Raw genomic sequence first — 24563 nt, forward strand, 5'->3', positions numbered from 1 at the left:
GTCTGGCTCCATCAGACAACTTTGGTGATGGCTGTACATCAGTAAGAGCCTGTAACACTCAGCTTCAAACAGCACTGAACAAGTGGCGCCCCCTTTACTTAAGCTCACAATATTGAGACACGAAGTCCTCTTAAATTGTTAAAAGTAGACATTTGTTCCATGTCACTGCACAAGCAGTGATGCCTCCATTTGCGGTAAGATTTCCAGTTAGACCCAACATGACTATGTCACTTGATATTAGTCAAATGGAGAGTCATGACAATACAAGGCAGAAATACTGTCTTTTAATGGAATACAGTTCTAAGACACAGAAAGAACTAAGACAATGAGCAGAAAGAGCTGATTTCTAACATGCAATTCACAGTAAATGCAGATATTACTCAAACAGTTTGATTTCTAAACACACTGAGTAGCAGCAACTTTAGGTTTTCTATTTGCTGTTACCAGGCTCTCAACCACGAGCTGAGTGGCACAGACACTCTTACCCTGGCAAGGTGCTACCACCACAGTTAACCTCGCAATGCTTCCACATCCCAAAAGAGATCCTGCCAGCCTTTGCACTTGTGCGCACAGCCTGCCCGTATGAGCAGAGCCAGCTGCAAGAAGGGTATGGCAGGGTATGGGGCTCTAATACCTAAATTTTCATTGTTTCCACAAGCTTCTCTCCAGAAAGCTACTTCTGGAGATGAAAAAGCACTACTAGGCATGAAAATTTTCTTTCTCACACTTAATGCAGGGCCCAATCCTACACAGTCTTTCCTCTGGCTAAACTCCCAGCCACACTATTAAAAAAAAAAAAAATTATCTTGCCTTCCACGCTCTGGTAACTGGGACTCTGCTCTGATTCTTGAATACTCAAACGTTGCTTTGTTTTAAAGTTTCATATTTGGCACAAAAGCAATAGCAAATGAGGAACATAGCAGGTTTTGTCTAGTTAAACAAAAAAAAAAAGAGATCTGATCTAGGAAGAAAGTAATGAACAATTTGTGGGAGGTAACATTTGCATGCAGACGAGGCATGGGATACAAATACATGAGGTAGCTTTATATAAACTCACACATAGCACAGTCCGGCCATCAGAAACCTGGAACTCTGAGCGAGCCAAGCAGCAGGACAAATCCAACTGTGCTGAGCCTCAGTTAGATTGTCACTGGTACTTGGGTGGCTCATCTCAGAGTCAGTTCCCACATCTTTAAGACAAACCTAAATTGCTACACTGTCATCACTGTCATCCCAAAAGCACTTATACGGGAGCTGATTCACATAGGCACTTCTGACACTGGCACACTTACCACTTATGTGCTAATAAATTTTGTTAGAAAACAAATAAGAAACATGGTTTAAGGCCTTGACTGTAAACAATGATATGGTGGATGGAACTAGATGAGCCCAAGGGCCCTTACAACCTGAATTACCCTGTGATCCTATGAGCTGATCCTGTTACCATACAGGAAATCTCACCTTTCAGCCTCAAAATGCAACTGCTGCAAAAGGAGGGCTGCCAGAGGCAGAATCACACATCTTAAAAAGTATCCATGCACAAAACTGCCTAGTCTAGTGAGCTGGTCCTTCAAAAACTAACGTAGGTGCACCTAATGCTAAGATCACACTGGAAGGTTTAAAAAAAAAAAAAAAAGTATTTTAATTTATTTACCAGGTATTTATTTAATTAATTTATTTACCAGGTATTTATTTAATTAATTTATTTAATTACCAGGTATTCTTCAGTCTTATTTTTAAGGAAGAGATCGTCGAATTGTTCGTCTATCATTCATATATTCTCCCCTCTCCCCATAACTTCTGAATTCTTTAACCAATGCTCTTACAAATGTAGTAACCAAGAAAAAGACTTCAGCATGAGGAAAACCACAGCATTAGACACCAGCAAATCTACATAGAAAAAGCCAAAGGAAATGAGGCTTCATAAAACTTCTCTGCTTACAAAATGACTTAATTAAAACTAGCCAAAGTCAGAGCCAACTAGACCCCACTGCCAGTGGGATTGTCAGTAGGTGATTTTTCATGCTGAAGTTCAAAGGGTGAGACAGGAACGGCTTTCAAGATGACTTCAAGGAGTATCCCACAAAGAAGACATAGAAGAGTGTGCATACTTTTAGCTGAAAAGCTAACAGGCTGGTGCTGGTGGGGGGACCCTGGAGGCTGATGAATATTTCTTCCAGCACCAAGAGGACAACAAAACTCTGCTGAGCCATTTAGAGATGAGCCAAAAAAAAAAAAAAAAAAAAATCAAGGTGCCTGTAAACCCACCACTGCAACTAACCTTCAGTTCAGGCGATGATCCTCAGGCAGGAGTCACTATGTCAGGAAAAATTAGGATTCTCCCCTACTCACCCTGCTACCTATTAAACACGACGGGAGCTGGATTCCACATGCATATGAGCGACTGCTAATTCTAATCCAGCGGTAACAGGTATGTGACATTCAGGTACAGCATGAACAGTCTCTCTAAGTCACTTTGGGATTTCTGAGGACCAAAACCAGTCCACTTTTTAAAACATTTGTGTTTATTCAAAGTGTCAGAGCAGTTTCAGGCACAGTGTCATACCTGTTCTACCATACAAAGGAGTGAAATGAACTTTCCCTATCACTGTGCATAATCCTGTTATTCTATTTTGTATATAAGCTATTCAAAATCATCACAAGATTCATCCTAAAACCAAATAGATGTCTTGTCCTTATCTGTTCCTCTCCAAGAGTTTTCCAGTGTTCTTGCTGCAGGCAACTTTCATCTCACAACCAGCCTAAATTTACTCAGAGCCAGTTTATACCCGTTCGTTCTTGTGCTAACCTTGCCCTTTAGATCTAATAGTTCTTTCCCCTCCCTGATGTTCACCCCTCTGATGTATTTATAGACAGCAGTCGTATTCCCTCTCAGCCTTCATACTGTAAACTGAACAAGCCAAACTTTCAATCTTCTCTGGTTAGGCAGGCTCTCCAATTCCCCACACACCACACTAGCCCTTCCCTGCACCTGTTCCAGCTTAAATTCCTTCCTTGCAGACAGGCAACCAGAACTGTACAACACATGCCACAGAAGGGCCCAACAAGGTGCTGCGCAGCAGCATTAGTACGCCCTTATCCCCACGGAAATAAATCCCCAATAATCTGCCTTTTCCACGAATGCATCAGCTGTGACCCTCAGCCTGCAGTCAAGCAATGCACCCAAGGTTTCCCAAGAGCTAGCAAACTGCCTTAGACCTCTGAATAAACCCGAGTGACAAACACTGAAGTGCTGCAACTGAAACACTACACCAGCATTAAAGGCATAGCTTTATCCTCTCAATTTAGTAACCACAATGGTTCAGTCTGTTGTGCATTGACCAGACTCTCAGTCCCAGCTGAGAGCCTGTTTGGCCTTGCCAATGCCAACACGGCCACACTACCAAGCACCCAAGAGAAAATGGCTCTAAAAAAAAAATTTAAAAAAAAAAAAAAGCCATAAACACCACTTCTACCATGAGCCAGTCCCAGCACTAAAATCCTACAGGAACGTAACATAAATTTGGTCAGAAAGCAAAATCAGGGACTCAAATCTCTACAAGCCAGAAGGATATGCAAGGGAGACATTTACTTTGCATCCCATTTTTCTACTCATCTCTCACCATCCACTACTGGCCACCAAGAGACAGGGTACCAAGTTAGAGAGACCTGGCGTATGCCACTATGGAAACAAACTTCCCTCCTCTTTATTTCAACATTGGGTCTCTGCTCTTCACATGCTCTTGGGATCCTGTAGGTTCCCACTATTTATATTTCATTTCGTAATACTTTGGTAAACAACTGAAAGATACTGTTGTCTGGTACACTCAGGCTCACAAACTTTTTGTTTGTTTTATGCAACAAGTAGCACATCCACATTGTATATAAACAACCAGAAAGTATTACTGCTCCACTATAGTTCTTCCCAGCCCAGCTAGAAAAGGTCAACCCTTCCTGCTACAACCAGTCATTATTACCTTCTAAGTGTTAAGAAAAAGCCACAGGAAAACTCTAAATGCTGACTTGCTACAGCAGTTCATTTTTTTCCTGTCCTGAATAAGAAGGACTGAAGCTCGTATTAAATTTGACCTAGCCCAGCTGCTACAAATCTCCTATTCTGCATTGCACCCTCTATGGCACTCCCCATACTGCTGATACCAAATAGGTAAGAGCTGCACCACAGTCCGATCAAATTACCACACAGAGCAGTAAGCGTTGGAAAGGCAGGCCCAGCTACTAGAGCCAGAGAAAAAACAACTGATCAGCTGGACTGGGAATTAACATCAATGCCTACAGGAAACTGGATATCCCGGAGCCAAAACTCTGCTCTTTTGTAAGTTTAAGGCAGGAAAACCCACCTATTAGGAGCATGCCAGCACAGGAGCCTAAAAATCAAGGACTGGGCACACTCTGCAAACGCAGTTCAAGCCCGACGAGTCTTTAGCTTTTCCTAAGATAGCTCTTCTCCCCACGAGAGGAGTCATCAGAAGCAGTTTTTACAAGATACCTTTTGCAATATGGGCATACACAAGGAATAGGCTCTTCTCGCAAATCCAGATCTCAAGATCAGTCTTCCTCCACAGTCCATTTCTCTTATCTTCTGGGCATCAAAACTAATTGAATTCATTTTTATTAGCAATTACAGCTTCATGGTAAAGAGGTTTTCAGGGATGAAACCGCTAAATGAATGTATATATTACTGATCCTCATGTATCTCTCAGCATCCCAAAACTCACCAGCTAACAGCAGCTGCTTGGAAACCCAAGCCTTTTTTTTTTTTTCCCCAGATGGTGAAGTCTTTTTTTCCCCTGTGCATTAAATACTCAACAAACACACTTACCAAATTATCATATCAACCCATAACCACGCATGATAATTATTTCTTAAATCGTGATTTCTTCCACCGAATTTCAACCAAAATAAACACGGTATAGAGAACAAATGTATGCTTATAGTGAATAACCATTCATCAGCTTAAGTAACTCTAATGGATGCCACTTTAAACTAAGCCTGCACCATCTGTTCTACCCCTCAATTAGAGAAGCCAAAAAAAATTATTCAATACACAGTTTAAGAAAGCCAGTTAATTTATGTAAGTTTTATTTCTCTTCAGCTCAGTGAAGCATGCTCTTGTAATGCTTGATATCAGACATAGATAAGAATGGAAGGCTGCTTTCTCTAACAGTATTAGGAGTTTTGTCAAGGGAAATAGAATTTCCCTGCAATTTTTCACCAGATAAAAAAAATTTCTCTGTAACATCTCACCACACATTGTATTTTAAAGAGTGTGATGTGCCTAGGTAACAAAATCAGCTAGGAGCTAAACAAATCAAATCTGAAGTCCTGCACACATGAACACAAACGAACCTCAGGACACAGCCCTGCACAGCTGTCACCCTGACAGACGGGGTCTACCAGCACAGCCTTCCTAAGGGGAAGTGTCCTCAGCCACCGGGGTCTGTTAACCATGTCAGTTCCCAACTCCTCTTTTACAGGCAAAGGCCAGTCCCGCAAGCTGCTGGGCACAGAGCCTCGCACAGATCAAGCTGCACTGGGGCAAAGGGATCATCCCATGCAAGGGTGAGATACTCTCCTTGGCGAGCACAGCCTGTGCAGCGAGAGTAGTGCAGTGCCAAGAAATCACTACTTGCCAAAGTGCAGGAAAAAACAAAAAATTTTCATCCAGTTCCTTACTGCAACCCCCCACTCAGTTTCACTTCAAACTGGCCTCTCCCACCACTCTGTAACATGAGAAAACATTGAATAGAACCTCTCTTCAATCTGATGGACCCTGACCTGCTTGAAGGCCCGGTTACCACCAAATCTCCAAGCAGAGTTCACTTTCGGGTGTTGCTACAGCAATACCAAGGGCACTTCCAAACCTCAACTCCAACAGCACAGGCCACACATCACAGGGAAGAGAAAGGTGCAAGAGGCCCCATCCCCACTGCTGGATGGGGGCGATGGTACAATACTCTCCCGTTGTGGCGAAGCAGGCAAGAGAAGGTCACTGCCAAACACCCTCCATTCACCTCTAGGAATATCAGGCTGGTAGAAAACTACTTTTTCCAGATCCTGGACATATTCCTTTACACTACACCTCAAAATGAAACATCAATGGCACATCATAGTCTGGGTGCTGAGAAAGGCACATCAGCCACAGATGAGTCAGAAGAACCTGCCCACTTAACAACAGCATTACCAAATACTGCCACAAGCAGCTCAAAGTGAGATTGTTCACTAAGGAATTACTGACTATTTCGGCTCTCTCCCTTTGCTACAGGATTGCAAAGCCGAGAGGACATGCTGAAGCCCCTGACACTGCTGTGTTGTTTTGCTGCATGTCTCAAGACAGACAGCCCAGCGCAGGCCTTGATTATTTTTCAGGGATTCAAAGCTCTGCAAAATAACTCTCTCTTTTTTGCTGAGCAGAGGAGGAAACAGAGTCCAGCAGAACCACCGTCCTGAAACAGCACAGACCAAGCAAACAAAGCACATGAAGAAACGGAGCAGAGGCAGATTCCCCTTTGGTCTGCAGCATCGTGCAATACCTTCTCCAGCCCAACCTCGCTAGTATACCCCACAACTCCTAGTGCCCACACAAACAGAGGCCGGCTGCTCTAAGTAACTGAACTCCAGAGAAGAGCAAGAGCTCTCAAAGAGAAATCATCTTTTCACTCTGCACCATTCTTCTGTCTTCCACCTACAGATAAGTACTGCTGGGAAAACGCAGGGGAGGCGATGCCTGTTGGGTGCAGTTCAAGCACACTCCTGGCAAGCATAGCTACACAAATGGCCTTGCACTGGACCTCAGTGCCTTGCTTCATGTAACAACCCTCGTGCTTCCTTGACTTGAACTATCCGAGTGCCTTCTGCACCTAAGGCAGCTGCCTGTCACGAAGCAGGGATCAGTGACCAGGTCACAAGGCCATTTGTTAGAAGAGTCTCAGGGTGCCAAGTGCTATCAGAAGCGTGTTAGGTCTCACTCTGTTTCACACATGATGCTTTTACAGACTTGGACAGCACCAAGGAAAGAGAAGCATCACTTCCCCCTCCATCATTGCTTTTTTGCTGCATCACTTGAAAGAGAAGATTGCATTGTCTCCAGTCCCGGTGCTGAGGTAAAAGACTTCACAAAATAGTGTCAGGTTAAAATAGAAACAATGTACAAAAAACCACCAAAGGCTAAAAATGTCAATGACGGTCATGACTTACATAGCTCAAACTTGTATACCAATAAGGGAGACGGAGCCCTCCCTGTAAAGCCATAGTAATTTCATCATCAGTTGAGGCTTCTTTTTAATCCAAACTGAGCTATATTGCCTCAGAGATGTCACTTCTCTTTGGTTTGCTGATGTTTCCTCAGTGATAACATCTAAGCACAAGTGTTTAGTTAGAAGAGTCCTAGACAGGCAGGAGCCATGAATCAACTGGATGCTCTCCCAAGATAATGGGTCTGTTACCCAAACCAAGTCCAATTCTGAGAGCACGCACTATCACTGAAGTGTTCGGGAATTTTAGATCATGCAGATGATCTCAATCTTTGTTTTAAGCTGATACTTTTTCAAATGAAGGGAGTGAGGTGAGCAGAGAAACAGACCGCAAATATAATGGCTTTTTCAACTGTGACCAAACAACTGCAGTTTAGCTCTCCAGATGGCTATTCTAGGGCAGCGATGCTTGGCCTTTCACTCTCAGGGTTGTTGCACTAATCCATGAACGGGATCAGATGACACCAGCTACGCTGTGCTCCCTCACAGCAGACTGAGCCGAGCTTCCGAACCCACACCCCACAGGCAGTCAAGAAGGAAGGCGACAGTAACGCAGATGGCTGCGGGCACTAAAACAAAAGGAAGAGATTGGCATACGATGGTGCGCTAAGCCTTGGCAGGATACTCCAGCAGACCTCACCACATCACTGACCTCCAGGTAGCCAGCTTGCCCCACACAAAGGTTTCACATCCTCTATTACACTCGTTCACTGAGAAAACAGACATCTGAGACATGTCTCTGTTATGCTTACTAAAACTTATTAAACACAGCAAATGCTATCTATAGAACATGCACATTAATGAACGGCCAGCTTAGCAGCATGAGTTCTGGAACAGAGTCACTGCAATACAGAAGTGCCACCAGTTTGTTACTGGAGAATGAATACCACAGTGAACATTGTAAGTGTGTAGTTCAACAGACAAAAGACTGGGAAGAGAGGTGGAGGAGAGAGAGAACAAGTTATCCTAAAAGAAATTCTGCAAAGTAAGTGTGATGCTGGAATTGCAGAGTACTGCATAGCTCTGCGATCCACATCACTTCATAAAATCCATGCAAACAGCACATTTTATAACAATTTCAAGTTTACTGTGCTTGGGTTATCTTTCCACTGAGAATTATGGAAGTCTGTAAGAGAAAGCCAGTTAGCAAGAAAAGGGGGAATAAGAACATGAAATGCTCTCAGGAAATTATATGTACACTGCTTGTTCATAACAGCAAACTAGGATTTCTTCATATGCTCTGCCAGAATGGATCCTCTATTGAGAATGTATTGGCTTTGGTGGTTTGTTGGTTGTTGGTTTTTAGTTTGAGGTTTTTTGGGAGGGTTTTTTGTTGTTGTTTTTTGGGGTTTTTGGGGTGGTTTTGGGGTTTTTTTTTGTTCATACATGCCGAACAGCTTCTACCACAGCTGCTTGCTGACAAAAATGAAGAGAAAAAAAATGCAGCTGTGCAGAACACATTGACCAATACACTGCAATCTCACAACAACTTCTCAATCAAAATTTGTGTTAAAAATAGTTTAAATTACTCTGAGGATGTTGAGCTCCAGAGCACTTGCAACCCATATGGCTAGTCTCTCCTTCACTTCTGCAGGAAAGAACTTCAGTACAACTCTCAGTTAATTATCTTCAGGCTCAGCTCTGTAGGAAATTTAACTCTCAGATTTTTCTGGACTTATCGGAAAGTAACAGTCTCCTATTACATCCCAGACAACAGCTTAAGTCCCCTATTAGACCTATCAGAGTGCCTCCTGAGGGGACCAGGACAGGAGTTTTCCAAGCCACTGCTGAGAACCCCTCCCCGCTCCCACAGTAGATGGGAGTGGTAGGACTTCCTCACTAAGACCTGTAGGGAGATGAAGCAACATGACAGGGATAACAAGGCAGTGGAGTTCCATGTCCTACCAACTCATTGCAACGCTGTCAAATTCAACAGAACATACATACATACACAACCTTTCCTGAGCTAAGTGCAGCAGACCAATTGTACTTAAGTTGCCCACAGAAAATAAGACAAAGTCTAGCAAGATTTAATGACAGTGAAAAATACTGCTGGTTATATATGCTTTTTGCAGTTTTATAAACTTTTTTAATACAGCAGGAAATCATCAACATTGCTAACTACTGGGATGATCAAAGCATGCCACCGGCTAACAAGGTACACAAAGAAACCAGGATATCACAAAGTATGAACACCAAATCTACTAATTCTTACTGCCTTGAGTCCTCAATATTGCATCAGCTATCAACTACCAGGAAATGGTTGATTCAGCATAATCATCAGCTTACAGAACAGTATATTAGAAAGTCTACTATACAACTTTCACTTCGATCAAGTAGCACTTGACATTGAAACTGCTGACTGTAATCACATTCCATCTGACAAGTCTTACCTTATAATTGCTGGAATTTACCCAAGAAGTGGCCAGTCCATCAACCATTTTATCCAGCATAGTCTGATCATGTTCAAGATCAGCTGACTTCTGTTTATCTGAGAAGTAATCTATCAATTCCTGGCCAACCTGAAGTCTCTTTCCAACATCCTTCTGCAGCACCTGCGCTAAGCAGTACTCCATACTGGGCTCCATAGTGTCTTAGAAACACAGCACCAGCCAGAAAGCTAGAGGGCAGTAGGTCCGAATAATCCCTCTATAAACATACGCAGGAGGTCGCCTCTTTGTTCAACGAAGGTTACTGAGGGTCTGGGTTTCAAAGATGCGATTCTGAGAATGGCAACAATGCACCATGTGTGTGTGAAGAGCAGCTGGCAGGATATTAAAAGTCCAATTTAAATAACTAGTAATAGATGAAGCAACGAGCTGTGCTGTACTGTTGAGTCTGCAATAATTCCCAATTCAGCAGTCCATTCTGAAAGAAATGAAAAAGAACAGTATTATAGGTTAAATTAAGACTGGAGCAAAAAAAGATCGAAAGCATGTCACAAAATAGGTTATTCATATAGAGCTGCAAAGTTGTGATAAGCTGGATACGAGCAGCGTTGTTCTATTTTAAGGAATCAGACAAGGTAGGTCAGGACAAAAACCTTCAGTTATTCTTTACAACAGCAGTTACCCATCAGTTCCCTAGAAGTTTTAGTGACAGACAGTAAATCTGGGGCTTTAAGTAAGAGCTGATTAGTAACCAATATTATTGCAAATACCACCATCACCATCCACCCAACAAAGGTAGAGACAAAATCCTTAAGCAGGTCAGCAGGAAAACGCATCTGCTTTAAGAAGTGAAAGCAGGAAGAGGCCTGGATCCTGTTTTGACTGCTGGCCTTCAGCAATCAATGCCATCAGCTGGCCAGCAAGATACAGCACTAACACAGGGCTCCAGGAATGTAAAATGAGCAGTTTTCAAAAACTAGGTGCTCAAGCTGTTTCCAGGCTGAATCCTGTTATATCCCAACTACACATGCCTAGGAAACAGCACTGACCTAGTGCAATACTGCAACAGTGCCTGTGGTATCCTGAGAACCAAGGCCATACACAAGAAACGCTAGGACAAACTTTGCTGCCACTCAGAGGCACAGCATCATCTGTGAAGTAAGCTTTTGGCTTATGTGTAAAAAATGGCTATACATCTGGGGTTTGGTTATGTTCCTCAATCCTAGAAACTCTTCTGTCCAAGGACTTCATGAGGGACCCAGCTGCAGCTTTTTTGTCCCTCCATCGGCAGCCAAACGAATCCCTCCAGGCAGCCAGGGAACAGACCCCCAGCCTGTCCTCCACCCTCCCACAGACCAAGGCTCCCAGCATCACCATACTGCTTCCTGAAGCACTCCCTCGTCACAGGTTAGCTCTTTTCGGAGTGGGCGATAAAAATCCAGTGTCTTTTTGTTTCCTGTCTAATAATACCTAAAGCTAGAAATCTGCCCTACTTTTTCCGCCAGTGTGAGGAAAGCAGGTCAAGCTCAGAGCAAGGGAAGAGGCTGTGGAGCAGACACCTGGTTCAACAAACAACTGGAAGGAAGCTGGAGGCACAAGTTCACTAATCAGAAGCACTGGGGCAGCAAATCTAAATACCTTCTGTTTGAGCAAATAAGGCCTTCACAAAAATCTTAATAAAACAAAGTGGATCTGACAGCAGATGGATATGAGCACACAAGTACCCTAGCCTGGAAACAAAAGCACACCTCGCACAGCAGACTGTTTCAGTTCATTATCTCACCTCCATCCTCCTTGGCCAGACTTACAAACTGCCACATCTTACCAATACCACACACAGCACCCAGAGGCAAGCACAGAGGCTTGCGGTCCTGAGCTTCCCTAACCCCCCAAGTGCCGCCAGACATGTCCCAGCTGCCCGCACTGGCTGCACTGCTTATTCACCAGGCAGGAGGAGTCACCAGAGACCAGGTCCCTCCATTCCAGGCAGCCAGTTCAAATCCCCGCTGCTGACAGCGATCGAAACTGGTTCTGTACACCCAGGGACTCACCTCAGCCAACTGCCTGGCAAATCCTACCATCAGCCAGAAGGGATTGTGTGTGCCTGTAGACTAAACTCCCTCCTCACCAGCCAAACCTCACCCTCCAGAGCAGCAAGGAAGCATTAGCTGCGACTGCACAGGCAGCACCTAGGGCTTTAAGTGCCAGGACAGCTCACTGCTTGTGACCGCTACCCCAACCTGAACTGTCTAAAGAACATACCAAACTCCCACCATTTTGCTTCAAGTCACTTCAAGAGTGATTTGACTTCAAATTCTAAAATTGTCAACAACACTGCAATCAATACTCCTAGAGCAATGCCTTTTTTTCTTTTGAAAGGAGAGACATTGGTTCCAAATGAGAGGAAAGCCATGCCTTTTCTTACCGCTGAAGCTACAGTTTCTCACTTGTTTCAGTTTAGCACCAACTTTGAGAGCAGTGCTCTGAGCTTTCCCATCCTCACCCAAAACGGCTCACGACACGGCTCCGACTACCCATGGCAGCACAGGCAAACACAGGGCTGCTTGAGGGCAGCACAACTCTTCCTCTGAGTCTCCCTGTCTGTACCTTTGGATACTGGCCCCTGCCCTGCCCTCTAGCATGGGCTGGTCTTGCTCCTTGCTGAAGGTGCTCCAGTTATGCGAGACAGTATTACACACAGGAGTTCCTAAGCACCTAACAGAAGGGTTTTCAGACAGTACGGCAGCATTTCACTGGATACTTCGCTAGCAGAGAGCTGCTGGAGAAGGGGCAAGTAAGTGATATTTAGCAGCTACCAGCTGAAACCTTTCTAGTTAGCTGTGTGGTTTGCTTCTGGACTCCAGAAGCTGCACGCATGTTCAAAAGGGAACTCTTCTGTTAAAAACAACATGGTGAAGAAAGTCCCCTAATTGCTTTTAAAATGGAAATGTGGAACTTGCTTAAACTTGAAAATTCAGATTGCAGGAGGGTGTGAATGACGGTTGGTTACCACAAAATAGTCTTTTTCTATTAAGTTCACACATAGACAAGTCCCAACACATCCAAGAAACCATTAGCTGGCCATACTGCTATGAGAAAGGAACAAAGTTTCAAGTTTTTCTTCTATGTGATTTTCATTTAAGAGTTTGTAAGTCTCTGCCTACAAGCGCAGAAACAATCTTTTAAGCAATCTAATATAAACAAATTTCTCTCCCAGTCCCTCATTTTTTAAACATGTGAAGGAAAGCATAGGATAAAAATTATGATGCACTATAGAAGAACAGATTTGTGTCATAATCTTGAGGATTGTAGTCTAAAGAAGATCCACTATACATTATGGCACCACCACCAAATGTAGACAGGGGAGAAGAACCAGAAATACCTTTGAATCCTGGGGAAACCAGTAATAGTAAGCCAAGAGGAAAGGCTCAAGCTGGCTTCCATCTACCAGCCAACAGGTGTTTAAGTTGCACTTTTTTTAACTAAAAAAAAAAAAAAAGAAAAAAAAAAGCTTTTCCACACATGTTAGGAAGTCTGTTGACTCCCCCTCTTCCTCACAGGAGGAAGTGGAAAAAATACCACCTGAGAAACCAAGACCCAAGCTGACAAAAAATGAACCTCCCAGGCAATGAGGCATATGGCTGCTATATCCCATCAAGCTTGAAATCAACTGGGCAGATGCTCTGCACATAACAAGCTTTTGAAAGCACAAAGCCACAGTCTCAGCCCCAGTGGTCCACTTCTGTTCCTGCAGAATTTAAATGCCATGGGTTTTGGGTAGCCAATGTTACAAGACAGAAACAATTTAGGACTAGGACTTTGAGTACAACCTCTTCGCACAGAAGCACAGTCCTGCAGAAGTCAAAACTAACAACTCAGTGGCACAGGTCCTGCGTTTGGAGCTCCTCCAAGTTTTGAGAAAGGTTGCAAATACAGGCTCCAAAGGAAGGGTTTTCTCCAGTCCTCCTACTAGGCTTGTGGTTTGCATTTGGAGAGACAGGCTAGGCTACGTCTGACATAATATCAACACACAGACAAGATAATCCAAGAGAAAAAACTATTCTCCCCACCACCGCAACTCTGTCACTGCAAAAGCAAAGTTCCCTCTTTCACTAATAAGCCATTCAAAACTATGTGCTTAGTCAAAGCCTCTGCCAGTAACACCTAAATTTTCCACCAAGAGCTATCCAGCAGAAAGCCACTAGAGAGGTTTAATGCCAGCTTGGAGCTCAAAATGAATTTAAAGGAGAAAGCTGACAAAGACTGAGCAGCCCGAAGTTACTCAGCCTAGATACTACCACCATAACACCATAAAAGCTGGTACAATTCACAGCAAAGCAACTGGCTCAGCATGTAGACTAAGTCAATCCAAATAGTAATAAGGAAATACTTAGGTCACCTAAGATGCTGTGGCAACATTAAGCTGGGTACATAAGCCAATGAACATTTTTCAGTGCTTAGGAAAACCCCACTGACTCCAAACTAAGTGAAACTGCATTATTTGTAATTCTCAAGTAAGACTTTTTCTTAGGATAACTTTACAGGAAATTTTGAATCTTCTTCCTCTTGCAATGAGGAAGGAAACCTGAAGCATGTAAAGAATGCAATACTACTCTCCTGGGGGCTTATCTATACTTCGGAGCTCTTCCAACATAGCTATTTGCCTTTAAAAATTATGCCCCACTCTCTTCTGCTCTAGTGATGAGGTTGAGTTACCATCTTTGTCATGTTTCACCATCGTCTTCATTTGCCAACAAACCAGTGCAGTCCACAGCCTCCCCAGTCAACTGCTCTAACACAGTTAACTCAAAACCCAAGCTTGCAGAGAGACAAAATATTGCTGCCACTCACAATCACCATAGGCAAGAGCCAGTGCCACTCATTAACAATGCGTTTCTAGTCACCTTCCTGAAGGTATCCCTGGTATCTACTTCCAGCCAGTAAGCTTAACTTGTAAACAACTTATAAACATGACAACACTTCTTTGGTGTCTTTTTTTTTTTTCCTGGTTAGCTGTAGCCCAGCAGTTGGAGAAATAGCACAACAACACAGTTGTACCAACAAGCCTCCTTCTTCACAGGTCTCAGGAGCTAACTGCATACAAACTTCAGTTTAAGATTAAGGTACATTAGACAGACGTTTCCTTGAACCTTGACTTTCCACAACAAAGAACTCCTCTCCTACTTCAGGAGATCTCCACCTTAGCCAAATGCAGCAATTTTCCAAGTATAAAGGTACCAGGCATCAAACCTGCAGTAGTTCACTGCTACTGGAAGGTGGGCAGCGTAAATACTTCACTATCGGGTTTGCCAGCCAAGCCCCCTTGGACAAGAAGTTCAGAGCAATTAGAACAGCACCTAGAAATCACGTACTGCAAAGACTAAATGGAGATCTCATCAGCAAGGCAGCATCAAACCGCAGCTCTGCACAAAGGGTGGAAACTCTCAGCCCTCTGTCCACTTGTTCTCCTCTATTTTTGCTTCAACCAGTACAGCTATCCCCTGCCCAGAGGGGATTTGGTATCAGGCCTTTACAAAGTATGGCACTCACTAAGCACTCAATCAAACCTACTCTCCCCTCCGTGTGCAAGTATCAGCGGACAAAGCAGCTGTACTGACAGTCTCTAAGTTCAAAGTATTCTTAGTTGTTCAAACCCTCTGAGAGAATGAGGTGGCAAGTAAGACATCAAGTGTCCTACTTCAAGAAGAAAGCAACCTTCTTCTGGAGCCAAAGGCAGTTTGCAGGAGACACCCACCCAGCATCTGACAGATGGGCTCTCCCTTTTGTTCACCTGTCTCCATAAGTAGGCAATAATGTTTCTTTAGCGCCCAGGAATATTGCACAATCACTGGGATTGTTTTAAATTAGTAATTAGCACTGCCTTGTAGCTGAGCCTCCCCCTAATCCAAAGATGGTATCTTAGATTTCCAGCCTGACAACTCATACTTTCTTAATTAGCAGACAGGACAGCCCGGTGCTTATCTCAATGTACTAAGTGCCTCTGACTGCACTTCATGCAGAGACTCCTTCCACACCCCCACACAGTAACTTTAACTGTCTTCAGACAGAGTGGCCACCACACCGCTAGTACTCGCCAGTACAGCTGATAAGCAAGGCACTGCCCGTGTGGATGCAGCTTCCTTGCTGGAAGTGTTATTAGGTCTTCAAGGGAGGGTTTCTTCCTTCTCCCACAGCACCGGCCACACTAAGGAAGCATTTGCGAAACTCCCTGCTGTTGCGGGCAGTTCATCTTCACAAGAACCTCGTCTGGCTGAAGGCTTGCTACGACTCTGCTAAATATTAGCTGTTCTTCAAACTTGCTTGGAGTCTTTTAAGGGTTCATGTTTAAAGTACGAACGGTAACCAATCCACACCAGGGCTCAACTTCACTGCCACGAGGAAAACTGAGGCAGATTTCTAGAACAAAGACAGCTGAAAGATTTCCAGGACTTAAGCTAACTAAGGCCTTCTAGCCCCCACACAATCCTTCCAGGACAGATGCTAGCCGTGAAAGTTGCATTACCCTACCCTGGGTAAGATGAGAGATAAGCTTCAGATAACAGATATTCTCATGCCTCCACTAAAGGTTTGCATTGCTGCCTCGGTAACTGAACACCTCATACAGAGCTACCGATTTCAGCAAGGCATCAATCTTCAAAAAATCTCCACAGTAACGAAGCTGCAGCAAATCAAGACAACTTGCAGGTCACCTCAGTGTGACCCCAACACCCTACACTAATGGAACCACTCTGCAGAGTGGGAGTAACCCTTCAAGAGTAGGGCAGAAAATTAGATGAGTTTTATCATCCTTTGTTTTCCTAATACAACCTCTCTGAAATTAGTCGGGTTTTAACTTTGTCTGAGACCAAGGACAAGTGTAGAATGAGCTTTCAAGGTCTCCCTCCTTTTTAACAGTTTGAGTGCTGAGATGCAGATCAAAATCTTACCATGTTAGGAGCTGCTCCGTGTGACTCCCTCTTGTAGGCATCTCAGTTCATGGTTCCAAGGTATCACACTAGAAGCAGTTTATTGGGGGCCTACTGGACCATGGCAGGGGGGGGGCGGGGGAAAACCTATCCTCATTCACACTTCACCCTGTGAATAGTACCTAAGTTTTGGGTTTGTATGTACAAAAATATCCTTCCTCTCCCTCGTTCTGGAGATCTAACCTTACCTTAGAGCCTGTAGACTCCAGCTCTGACACCTGTGGGACCCTGGCCAGCAAACCGTACAGTGCTGGCTCTCTATGACTCCCAGCTCTGCTCTGCAAGGTGTCAGAGCCAAGGGTGCACAAGGTCGCCCGAGGGGCTGTGATGATGCATCCCAGAAGAAGGGAGGTGGTGTCCAGCCCCCGTCCTACTGCAACTATGAGTGCGGGACAAAGCTTTCCAGAGTCACATCCTAACCCTCTCCTCCACAATCCAGCAGCAATATTGGATCATCTGGAAAAACACGGGAAGAAAAGGAAGAGACTTTCACCTGTAGCCTCACATATGTAAAATACTTAGCAAGGTCTGGAAGTAGAACACTACTGAGAATTAGAGCAGGGTGGCCCATCACTTGCCAGATCGCTAGCAGGATGGCTTCACAGCACACATCTGAATCTTGTCATCTCTATTTGCATTGCAATAGTTGAAGTCCCTTAGGCTAAGATCACTAATTTAGCCAGTCCTGAAGACTGGAAAGCATCTCTTAATGTACATAAGCTGAAGAAAGAGGTGAGAGAATACCAAGAACTTCCTATTTTACAGGCAGGAATACGGTAGAAATTCAGTGCCTTTCCCAGAGCCACTGCAAGGCAAGTCTCCAGTGGCAGTGGGAACTGATGACAAGATAACACCTTGGGGAAAGAAAAAAACCCATACCACCACATGCTGCTACAAGACCAGGATAATCTAGTTTTAAAGAGATCAGTGGGTTTGATATAAATTCCATACTCAACAAATCCTCCAGGACCTTGTTATCCCTACAGATGTATAACTGGTTAGTGACACAGAAGAAATAGGTAGGTTTTTGTGTACAAGTCCAAGCCAGAACTACCCTGGAAGCAAGTACTTGAGAGACAAGAGCTAGTAGTCAAATGACAGATTGGAAGGGAAAATTAATACACAAGATCATACCTTGGGTACAAGCCCTCAAGGGACACTGAGTGTCCAGCTAAGCCCCTTTCAGTAAGATTTCTTCCCTCTGCACCTCACATCATTTTCTCAAAACATACATGTGTATTTTAGACAATCTTAACAAAATATGTGTGATGTGAGAGTCAAGAAAGGAAAAAAATGCTCCATGCATTCTAAACCTCAAATAAGTTCATTCACAGAAGAAATTCAGGTAGGTAGGCAGATACTACAGCCACAGCCAAAATCAGCTCCAATTCCAAGACAATGACTTACATGCATACTTGTGACAGCAAGTCTTGCCAAGATGCTGCTGATATGAAAACCAATCAGACACTCAAAACTGAACAAGGCAGGAACGCGGGTAGGAGCCTATAAGAGACTGGCTATGGGATGCAACAGCAGCAGTTTGCAAGTCAATAGTTTTGGAAAAATTTTATTTTCTTGGTCTCTCTTCAAGCCTCCCAGCTAATGTCCACCTCTTCCCCCTTGACTCTAAACACAAACTTGTCCGTATGACAAAACAAGGCTCTTTGCCTGCCCCTATTCTCCAAGGCTGCCAGCACTCATGGAAAACTGTTGGCCAAGGACAGAAGTCCCAGCAGCAGCTGGAGTTCAGCTGCTGACAGGGGCCAGCAGAAAGCACCTAACCAGCACCTAGGACCAGTTCAGCTCCAGGGAGGGGAAGGAGGGCTACCCTCTGTGCTCAGGCATAAGCAGATTCTATCCAGCCTGGCATTTGCAACCGCACATAAGCGGATGGCTGAAGAAATCCCCCACCACAGGCAGCAAGGGATTGCAGAAAGCCACCACTACACTTAAGATTTATAAAACAGTGGGTGGAGGGAGCTCAGGGCAAGGAGGAGTAGAAAAGGGTTTTGTTTGACAATACCATGAATTGGGCTGAACTCTAGTGGCAGTTAAGAGACTGCTAGGCTAAGAAACCACCTGTAATGTAACATGCAGAGAGATATACCTGCGATTCCTCTCCTCTGCTCAGCATCACCTTGAAACACAGGGCAGAATTTGACTTCATTTTGATCAGAACTTTGCCTCAGCAAATCATTGTTGGTTCAATTTGGCTTTCTGAAATATCTTGGAATCTAAAGCACCTACAAGCAAAGTGTAAAGAGAGGGTCCCAGCTTAGACCTGAAACACAGAAACGCTCACCAGGGACTGGCCTGGTTATGCTGTTTAATCTATTATTTTGCTGGCAGGGGAAAGGAATTAGAAATTTTTAAATCTGCCCACTCACTTCCAACAAACTATTGATGATGATGATGCTTTTCTAACAGCTAATTTTGCTGCTCTTACTTGGCGTGCTGTTTCTAGACGCAGAATGGACATCTCCCTCCTTGCAGAGCCAAACACGCAGAGATTTGATTAAGTGACAGAACAGGAAACCAGATAAACTCAAACACTAACCATGAATTGAGATCAAATCTCTCGGAGAGCACCTGCAGCCTCTCCGACCACAAAACCCATTTGCTGCCCTCCTATAACTTGAACAGTTACAACTCCATCCAATTCGTTTCGGTTTGGGTGTTGGGATTTTTTGGGGGCAAGAGTGCTAGTGCTGCCAAAGAGAGGAGAAAGTGATCTCTCATGTTTATGACAGAAGCAGACAGAATGTCAAGGAACTTGCCCGTGTTTAGCTCTTCAGTAGCGTGCTGTGTGTGCAAAACTCTTAACTAGCTCACATCAGGCTTTCAGATAGCTTTGAAGACTGGTAACAGGTTAATCCAATAGACAGTATCCAAAACACTGAATGAGCTCCAAAGAAATATGCAATGCAAACTTCAGCCCTGCCTAGCTTGATGAAAATGAAGAAACTGAGCAAAGAGCAACATGAAGCGTATGCCATTAAACAGCAGGGTAAAGCTAAGGCTGTTCTGCACTAGCCTGCCACAAACATCAACCCTTCATCAAGGAAAGAAGCGAACCCCTTTCCTCAGGCAGACTGCTTACAATTTACTAAAGTCACAGTCTGAACAAATTGATAGACAAAACCAGTCTATTTTATTCACTCAGCTGAGAGACCTTTATATACTTGCCAGCAGTTTTTTTAATGCACCGGCAAGCGCTGTTGAAAGGTGCGCTGTCAGAATCCAGGAGGAAGCTTCAACTACAACTGCCAGCCGAGGAGGCATTAGCAGCAGCAAGCCCGATCCAAAGGCAGGCTGAGATTTCCAGCCCCAGTCTAGGCAAGGCCCAAGATAATGAGAGACTCAGGGTGAGACATGAGCCAGATCCGAAGTCATCTGAGGCCAGCAGGGTACCCGTAATGGCAGTCCACAAGCTTCACATTACTCTCACAAAAATCTGCCTGCATGTTGAAATGGGGAGGTGCACGTGGGGGAGGTCATTACTTTATCCATCCGAACATCTCATGTCCAGCCTCTTTCACACTTCTTATAACACAGCATGACCTGCCCCTAACACAAAGGTTGTTGAGGGCAAGATCTAGCTCCTCATGTTGTAACTCATTATAGAAGCCGTCAGACTTGCTGTCAGCTCTCATCCTCCAGCAACCAACAGCCCTGACCAAACTGCCTGATGGATGGGGAAGGATTGACTAACAGATCAGAGAAACAGATACATCATTTTGGTTTGAGTCTTGCTGTTTAAATATTTGGTTTTCATAACACTTAAGTTGTAGCTCAGATTTAAGATTCCTACAGAACGTCAAAGATGACTGGAGGACTAGCTCATTCGATCATAGGCACTCCCTGCAATTGTCCCTCTAGGGAACGTCACATGAACTAGAGAAACATTTCCATCTCACAAGCATGCTGGTGTCTCACTTTTGGCATTGTACATTATCAGCTAAGCGAAGCAAGGCCAAAGTGTCTAACTTCATGGCCTTTTTCTTCTTGAAACAGAAACTTTTGAAGTTGTCTGATCAATTTCAAGGACTTCACAGGAACATTGCAGGCAGCAGCGTGAAAAATAAAAAATTCTATTTATGTTGGTAGCAATTTTTTAAAAAAATGAGACAAGTGTGACTATGAAATACAGAGAGGATCACTCAGGGCGACACAGTTAGTCATTACTCTGTCCCTCTCGTAACTTCCAGGCTTCAGTCCCACTAACTGACAGGGTTCAACAGAGAAAACAAGCAAAAGCTGGACTTTGCCAAGCCCAGGACTGCAGCACAAAGGCTTGTTCCACACAGCAAGCTACGCTGCTGTGATAAGGAAGACCCCGAATATGACGGTACTGCGGTTCCATCCTGCACTCGGTGTAGTCCTGTGCTCTAGCGAAAGCTCACCGCTATTGGAAGTTCTCAGACATATCCAGCTGCAGCCCCTCCTCCAGTTGCAAATGTCTTTTAAATCCAGTCCAGAATCCCACACAGAAGCAAACTTTGAATGCTTTTGCAAAATCTAATTTGGGAACTACTGATCTAAATAGTGGATTTGCATCATGAGGTATCGAGCGACAATACTTTGGTTTGTCTTCAACAGCACCCAGGTGGCATCGAGAAGAGCATGCGACAGAGATGCAACTGCTCAAAAGATGCAGAGAAACAGTCTGCACTACTGAGCAGCAAAATGGACTCCAATGTATTTGCCAGAGATGCTGGTACAAGCAGTGGGGTGGAGACCACATCTCTGCCCCACCAGCACCGGCTCGGCACGAGCTTCTTTGCTGAACCCTCGTCTCCTTTACTAAATGCTGACTTATGAAATAAGCCTGCAAGGGACAGAGCGAGCGACTGGTCAGAACAACTCTCACACCTGGGAAGTCTCTGCTCTGCTCCACCACAGGCTTCCCGTACAACCCTGAGCTCGCCACCCTGCCTCAGTTTCCCACCCTTCTCAAGAAGCTGTGCAGGGGGGTGGGGAAGGGGGCAGCTTTTCCATTCCTCAGACATCTGAAGATACATACATTAAAAATACCTTAAGCACAGCCCACACAGGCCTGTGTAAACACACTGATAAATAACTACACTTTATTTACTCAGACCCAGCATCTCTCTGAAGCATTTTGGCAGGATTTGTCTAAGGATCAAACCACCTCTTTGTACAGGCACAAACTTCCAGTCCTCGTCCAACTTGCATTAAGGATTTTGACAGAAATAAATTAAGCAAAGCACGACACGTGCAGGAAAGGGCCAAACGGCAGAGCTGAACCCACCCAAATCACAAGATGGTTTTAAAAATACAGCAGCCTCAAGACGCTACCGTAGTCCCGCCCTGCCGAGCGGGCGCAGCACGGCTGCACTTCACCTCCCTTCGCTAAGCCCGCGTTTCACCAGCGGAGACCCCAGCGCAGGCCCGAGCACGGCCGCAGGGCTGGCCCCGCGCTGCCGCCGCTCCCGCTCGGCCGGTGCCCGGCGGCCCCGCGCCGCGCCCGCGGAGGAGCCCGCACCGCTGCGGCGCCCGAGGGGGGCCGGGGCCGGCCGCCCCCCGCAGCCCCAGCGGCCCCCAGGGGCGGGCAGGCCGAGGGGCGCCTCCGCGCCAGCCGTTAGGCCCCGGCAGCCCCCGCGCCCCCCGGCTGCCGCTGCGGCCGTTACCGCCGCCGGACCGCCCTCCCCCTCCCCTCCAACAAACCACGCCGCCGGGCGAACCGGGGCTGCGCTCCGGCCCGTGTGCCGCGGCCGGGACGGCTCCGCCGGCGCCCGCCCCGCCCCGCCCCGCTCCCCTCACGGCCGCGCTCCCCGCCGTCACCCAGCGGCGGCACCACACAAAGCCCCCCGGCCGCGCTTCTCCTTCCCCCGCCGCCCCGCCCCGCCCCGCCGCCCGCCGCCGCAGCGGCCCTCCCCGCCCGGCGCGGTGCCGGCGCAAGGCGCTACCTGCCGGGCGCGGCGCGGGAGGCGGCGGCGGGGCGGGGGCCGGACGGCGCTCAGTGCCGGCGACGGCGCCCGCTGCGCTGCATGGCTGCGCCCGCCCCGCTGCCACGGGAAGAATGGGAGCCAGCGCGCACGCGCCAGCCGCAGCCCCTCCGCGCCGGCGCGTCACCGCCCCGCGTCACCGCCCCGCGCCCCCGGCGGCCGCCGGGCCAGCAGCGCGCGCGCAGGGGTGCGCCCACACGCTCCCCCCTCCCCACAGGCACCATAGAGCGCGCAGCGAGGCCTAGAGAGACCGCGCCGCCCCGCCGTTCTCTATGGTAGGCGGCGGGGGAGCCCCCCCCGGCGCGGCGGCGGTGAGGTCAGCGCGCGCGGTGCGCATGCGCAAGGGCGGCAGCGCCGCGGCCGTTACGGGCGGGCTCGGTCGCCATGGCGACGCCGGCGGCGCGGCGGGAGCCGTCGGGGCGGGCAGGGCCGCCGGGCCGTGAGGCGGCGGACAAAACCTTCCTTCCCTTCTTACCAGGCGTAGCGGGGGGCTCCAGCCCGGGCCCCGACCGATTTGCCTCGGCGGAGGGCTTCGGGGGGCGCAGCGCTCCCGGCTGGCGGGCCCGACTTGTGAGGAGCCTGAATGCTGCGAGAGGAATTGCTGACGCTGGGCAGAGAGAGCCGGGGGGCTGAGCGCTGCCGTGCGGGGAGAGGCCTGGAGCCGCCTCTCCCTGCGTACCCCCCCCCCCCCCTTAATGATTCCCTATTGAGTGTTTTGTGCAGTCGTAGTTAAAAAGCTGCATCTAAAAGCAGCTAATTCTTCCTCCTAAATGGAATGAGTTGCAGCGCTCCTACAATATGTCTGGGGTGAAAATAGGAAACAAACTCCCTGCACATAGGCTCTTTACCAAGAACACGCTTGACCATCTTCTTCCCTAGGCTTATGGCTGCTTCTCCCGTGTTGGTTGTCGGGAACCTTCAGTTCACCTCAAACACCCGCAGCCGTCCTCATCCTCTGCGCTGCAGAAAGCAGTTGACCTCCATAAGGTGGTGTAACATCACGGTTTCCAACAAGTCCGTAGTCTGAGCCATCAAAACAGTTCATATGGAAGAAGTATGTGGAAGAAATGGTTCCTCTTCAGTCATAACTTGTTGAAATAATAATGCCCTTCTTCGTGGCTCAGAGTTTTGGCACAGGAATGGCTTTTGGCAAGGCCCCTCCAAATAATACTAAATTTGCTAATTTGTTGTTTCCCACCACCAGGTTGCAGAGCAATATGTAACTGCTGCTTTGCATGAAGGAATCAGCCTAGGTCGAACATAAAAAGTGGAACGGGCTGCACAGATGTCAAGAGAAAGCTGGGGATATTAGTGCTTAAAAGGATGCCAGCTCTTTGTAAACTGAAAGCAGGTGATTACAAACCAGCTTGGTTCTCACCCCCCAGGCAGTAGCTAATCTCCTCAGAGCCCTAACCGGCTAAGTACTACCCACGGTAGAGACACAGCAGCTCTGCTTCACCTACTGCGGCTTTCCAGTCCCCACATTACTATCCGTGTGTGCTCAGGAAAGGGTCAGCCCCATGTGCTGAGTGCTCTCCCTCCGTAGTTGGACAGTTCTGCAACCAGGACTCCAGCCATTTCCCCGTCTCTCATTTTGCAGTCTCCTAAAAGCAGCTGATGACAGGATCATCAGTACATTAATAAAGCACCAATTGTCCCAGTTCAGCTGAATCTGTTAGAACCATAGGTGAAGTTTTTTTGGAGACTCTAGATAGTTCCCTCTCTGCTACCTAAAATACCATCACATTCCATTTTGAGCAAGAAAATGAGATAAAAATTGATCAAATAGTTCTAAGTTAACTGAATTATGATAAGCAATATTTCATTTAGCTTTAGTAAGAAATCAATATTTGTGTATCACACATTTGCTGTGAATTCATTCTCTTCAGTGTTACAATAGAGAGGCCTTTGCCTTGGAAATCTCTCAATACTGCCTTCGGATATAAT

At 46.3% G+C, this 24563-nt stretch overlaps 1 protein-coding gene across 3 annotated transcripts in view; it reads right to left on the bottom strand.

Annotated features, from left to right (window-relative positions):
* The window catches only part of CLASP1 (cytoplasmic linker associated protein 1), a 185214-nt gene extending 162566 nt beyond the window's left edge, over window positions 1-22648 (bottom strand). For all 3 annotated transcript variants that reach the window (XM_082312843.1, XM_082312842.1, XM_082312844.1), the window contains exons 1-2: window positions 22578-22648; window positions 9665-10139 (exon numbers count right to left, since the gene is read on the bottom strand). In XM_082312843.1, coding sequence (XP_082168969.1) covers window positions 9665-9859 — 195 coding nt within the window. In that variant the 5' untranslated portion in view covers window positions 9860-10139; window positions 22578-22648. The remainder of the gene's footprint in view (window positions 1-9664; window positions 10140-22577) is intronic.
* Between the last annotated feature and the right edge of the window lie 1915 nt (window positions 22649-24563).

Source organism: Platalea leucorodia (assembly GCF_965183815.1).
Source record: "Platalea leucorodia genome assembly, chromosome: 5".
Classification (NCBI taxonomy): domain Eukaryota; kingdom Metazoa; phylum Chordata; class Aves; order Pelecaniformes; family Threskiornithidae; genus Platalea; species Platalea leucorodia.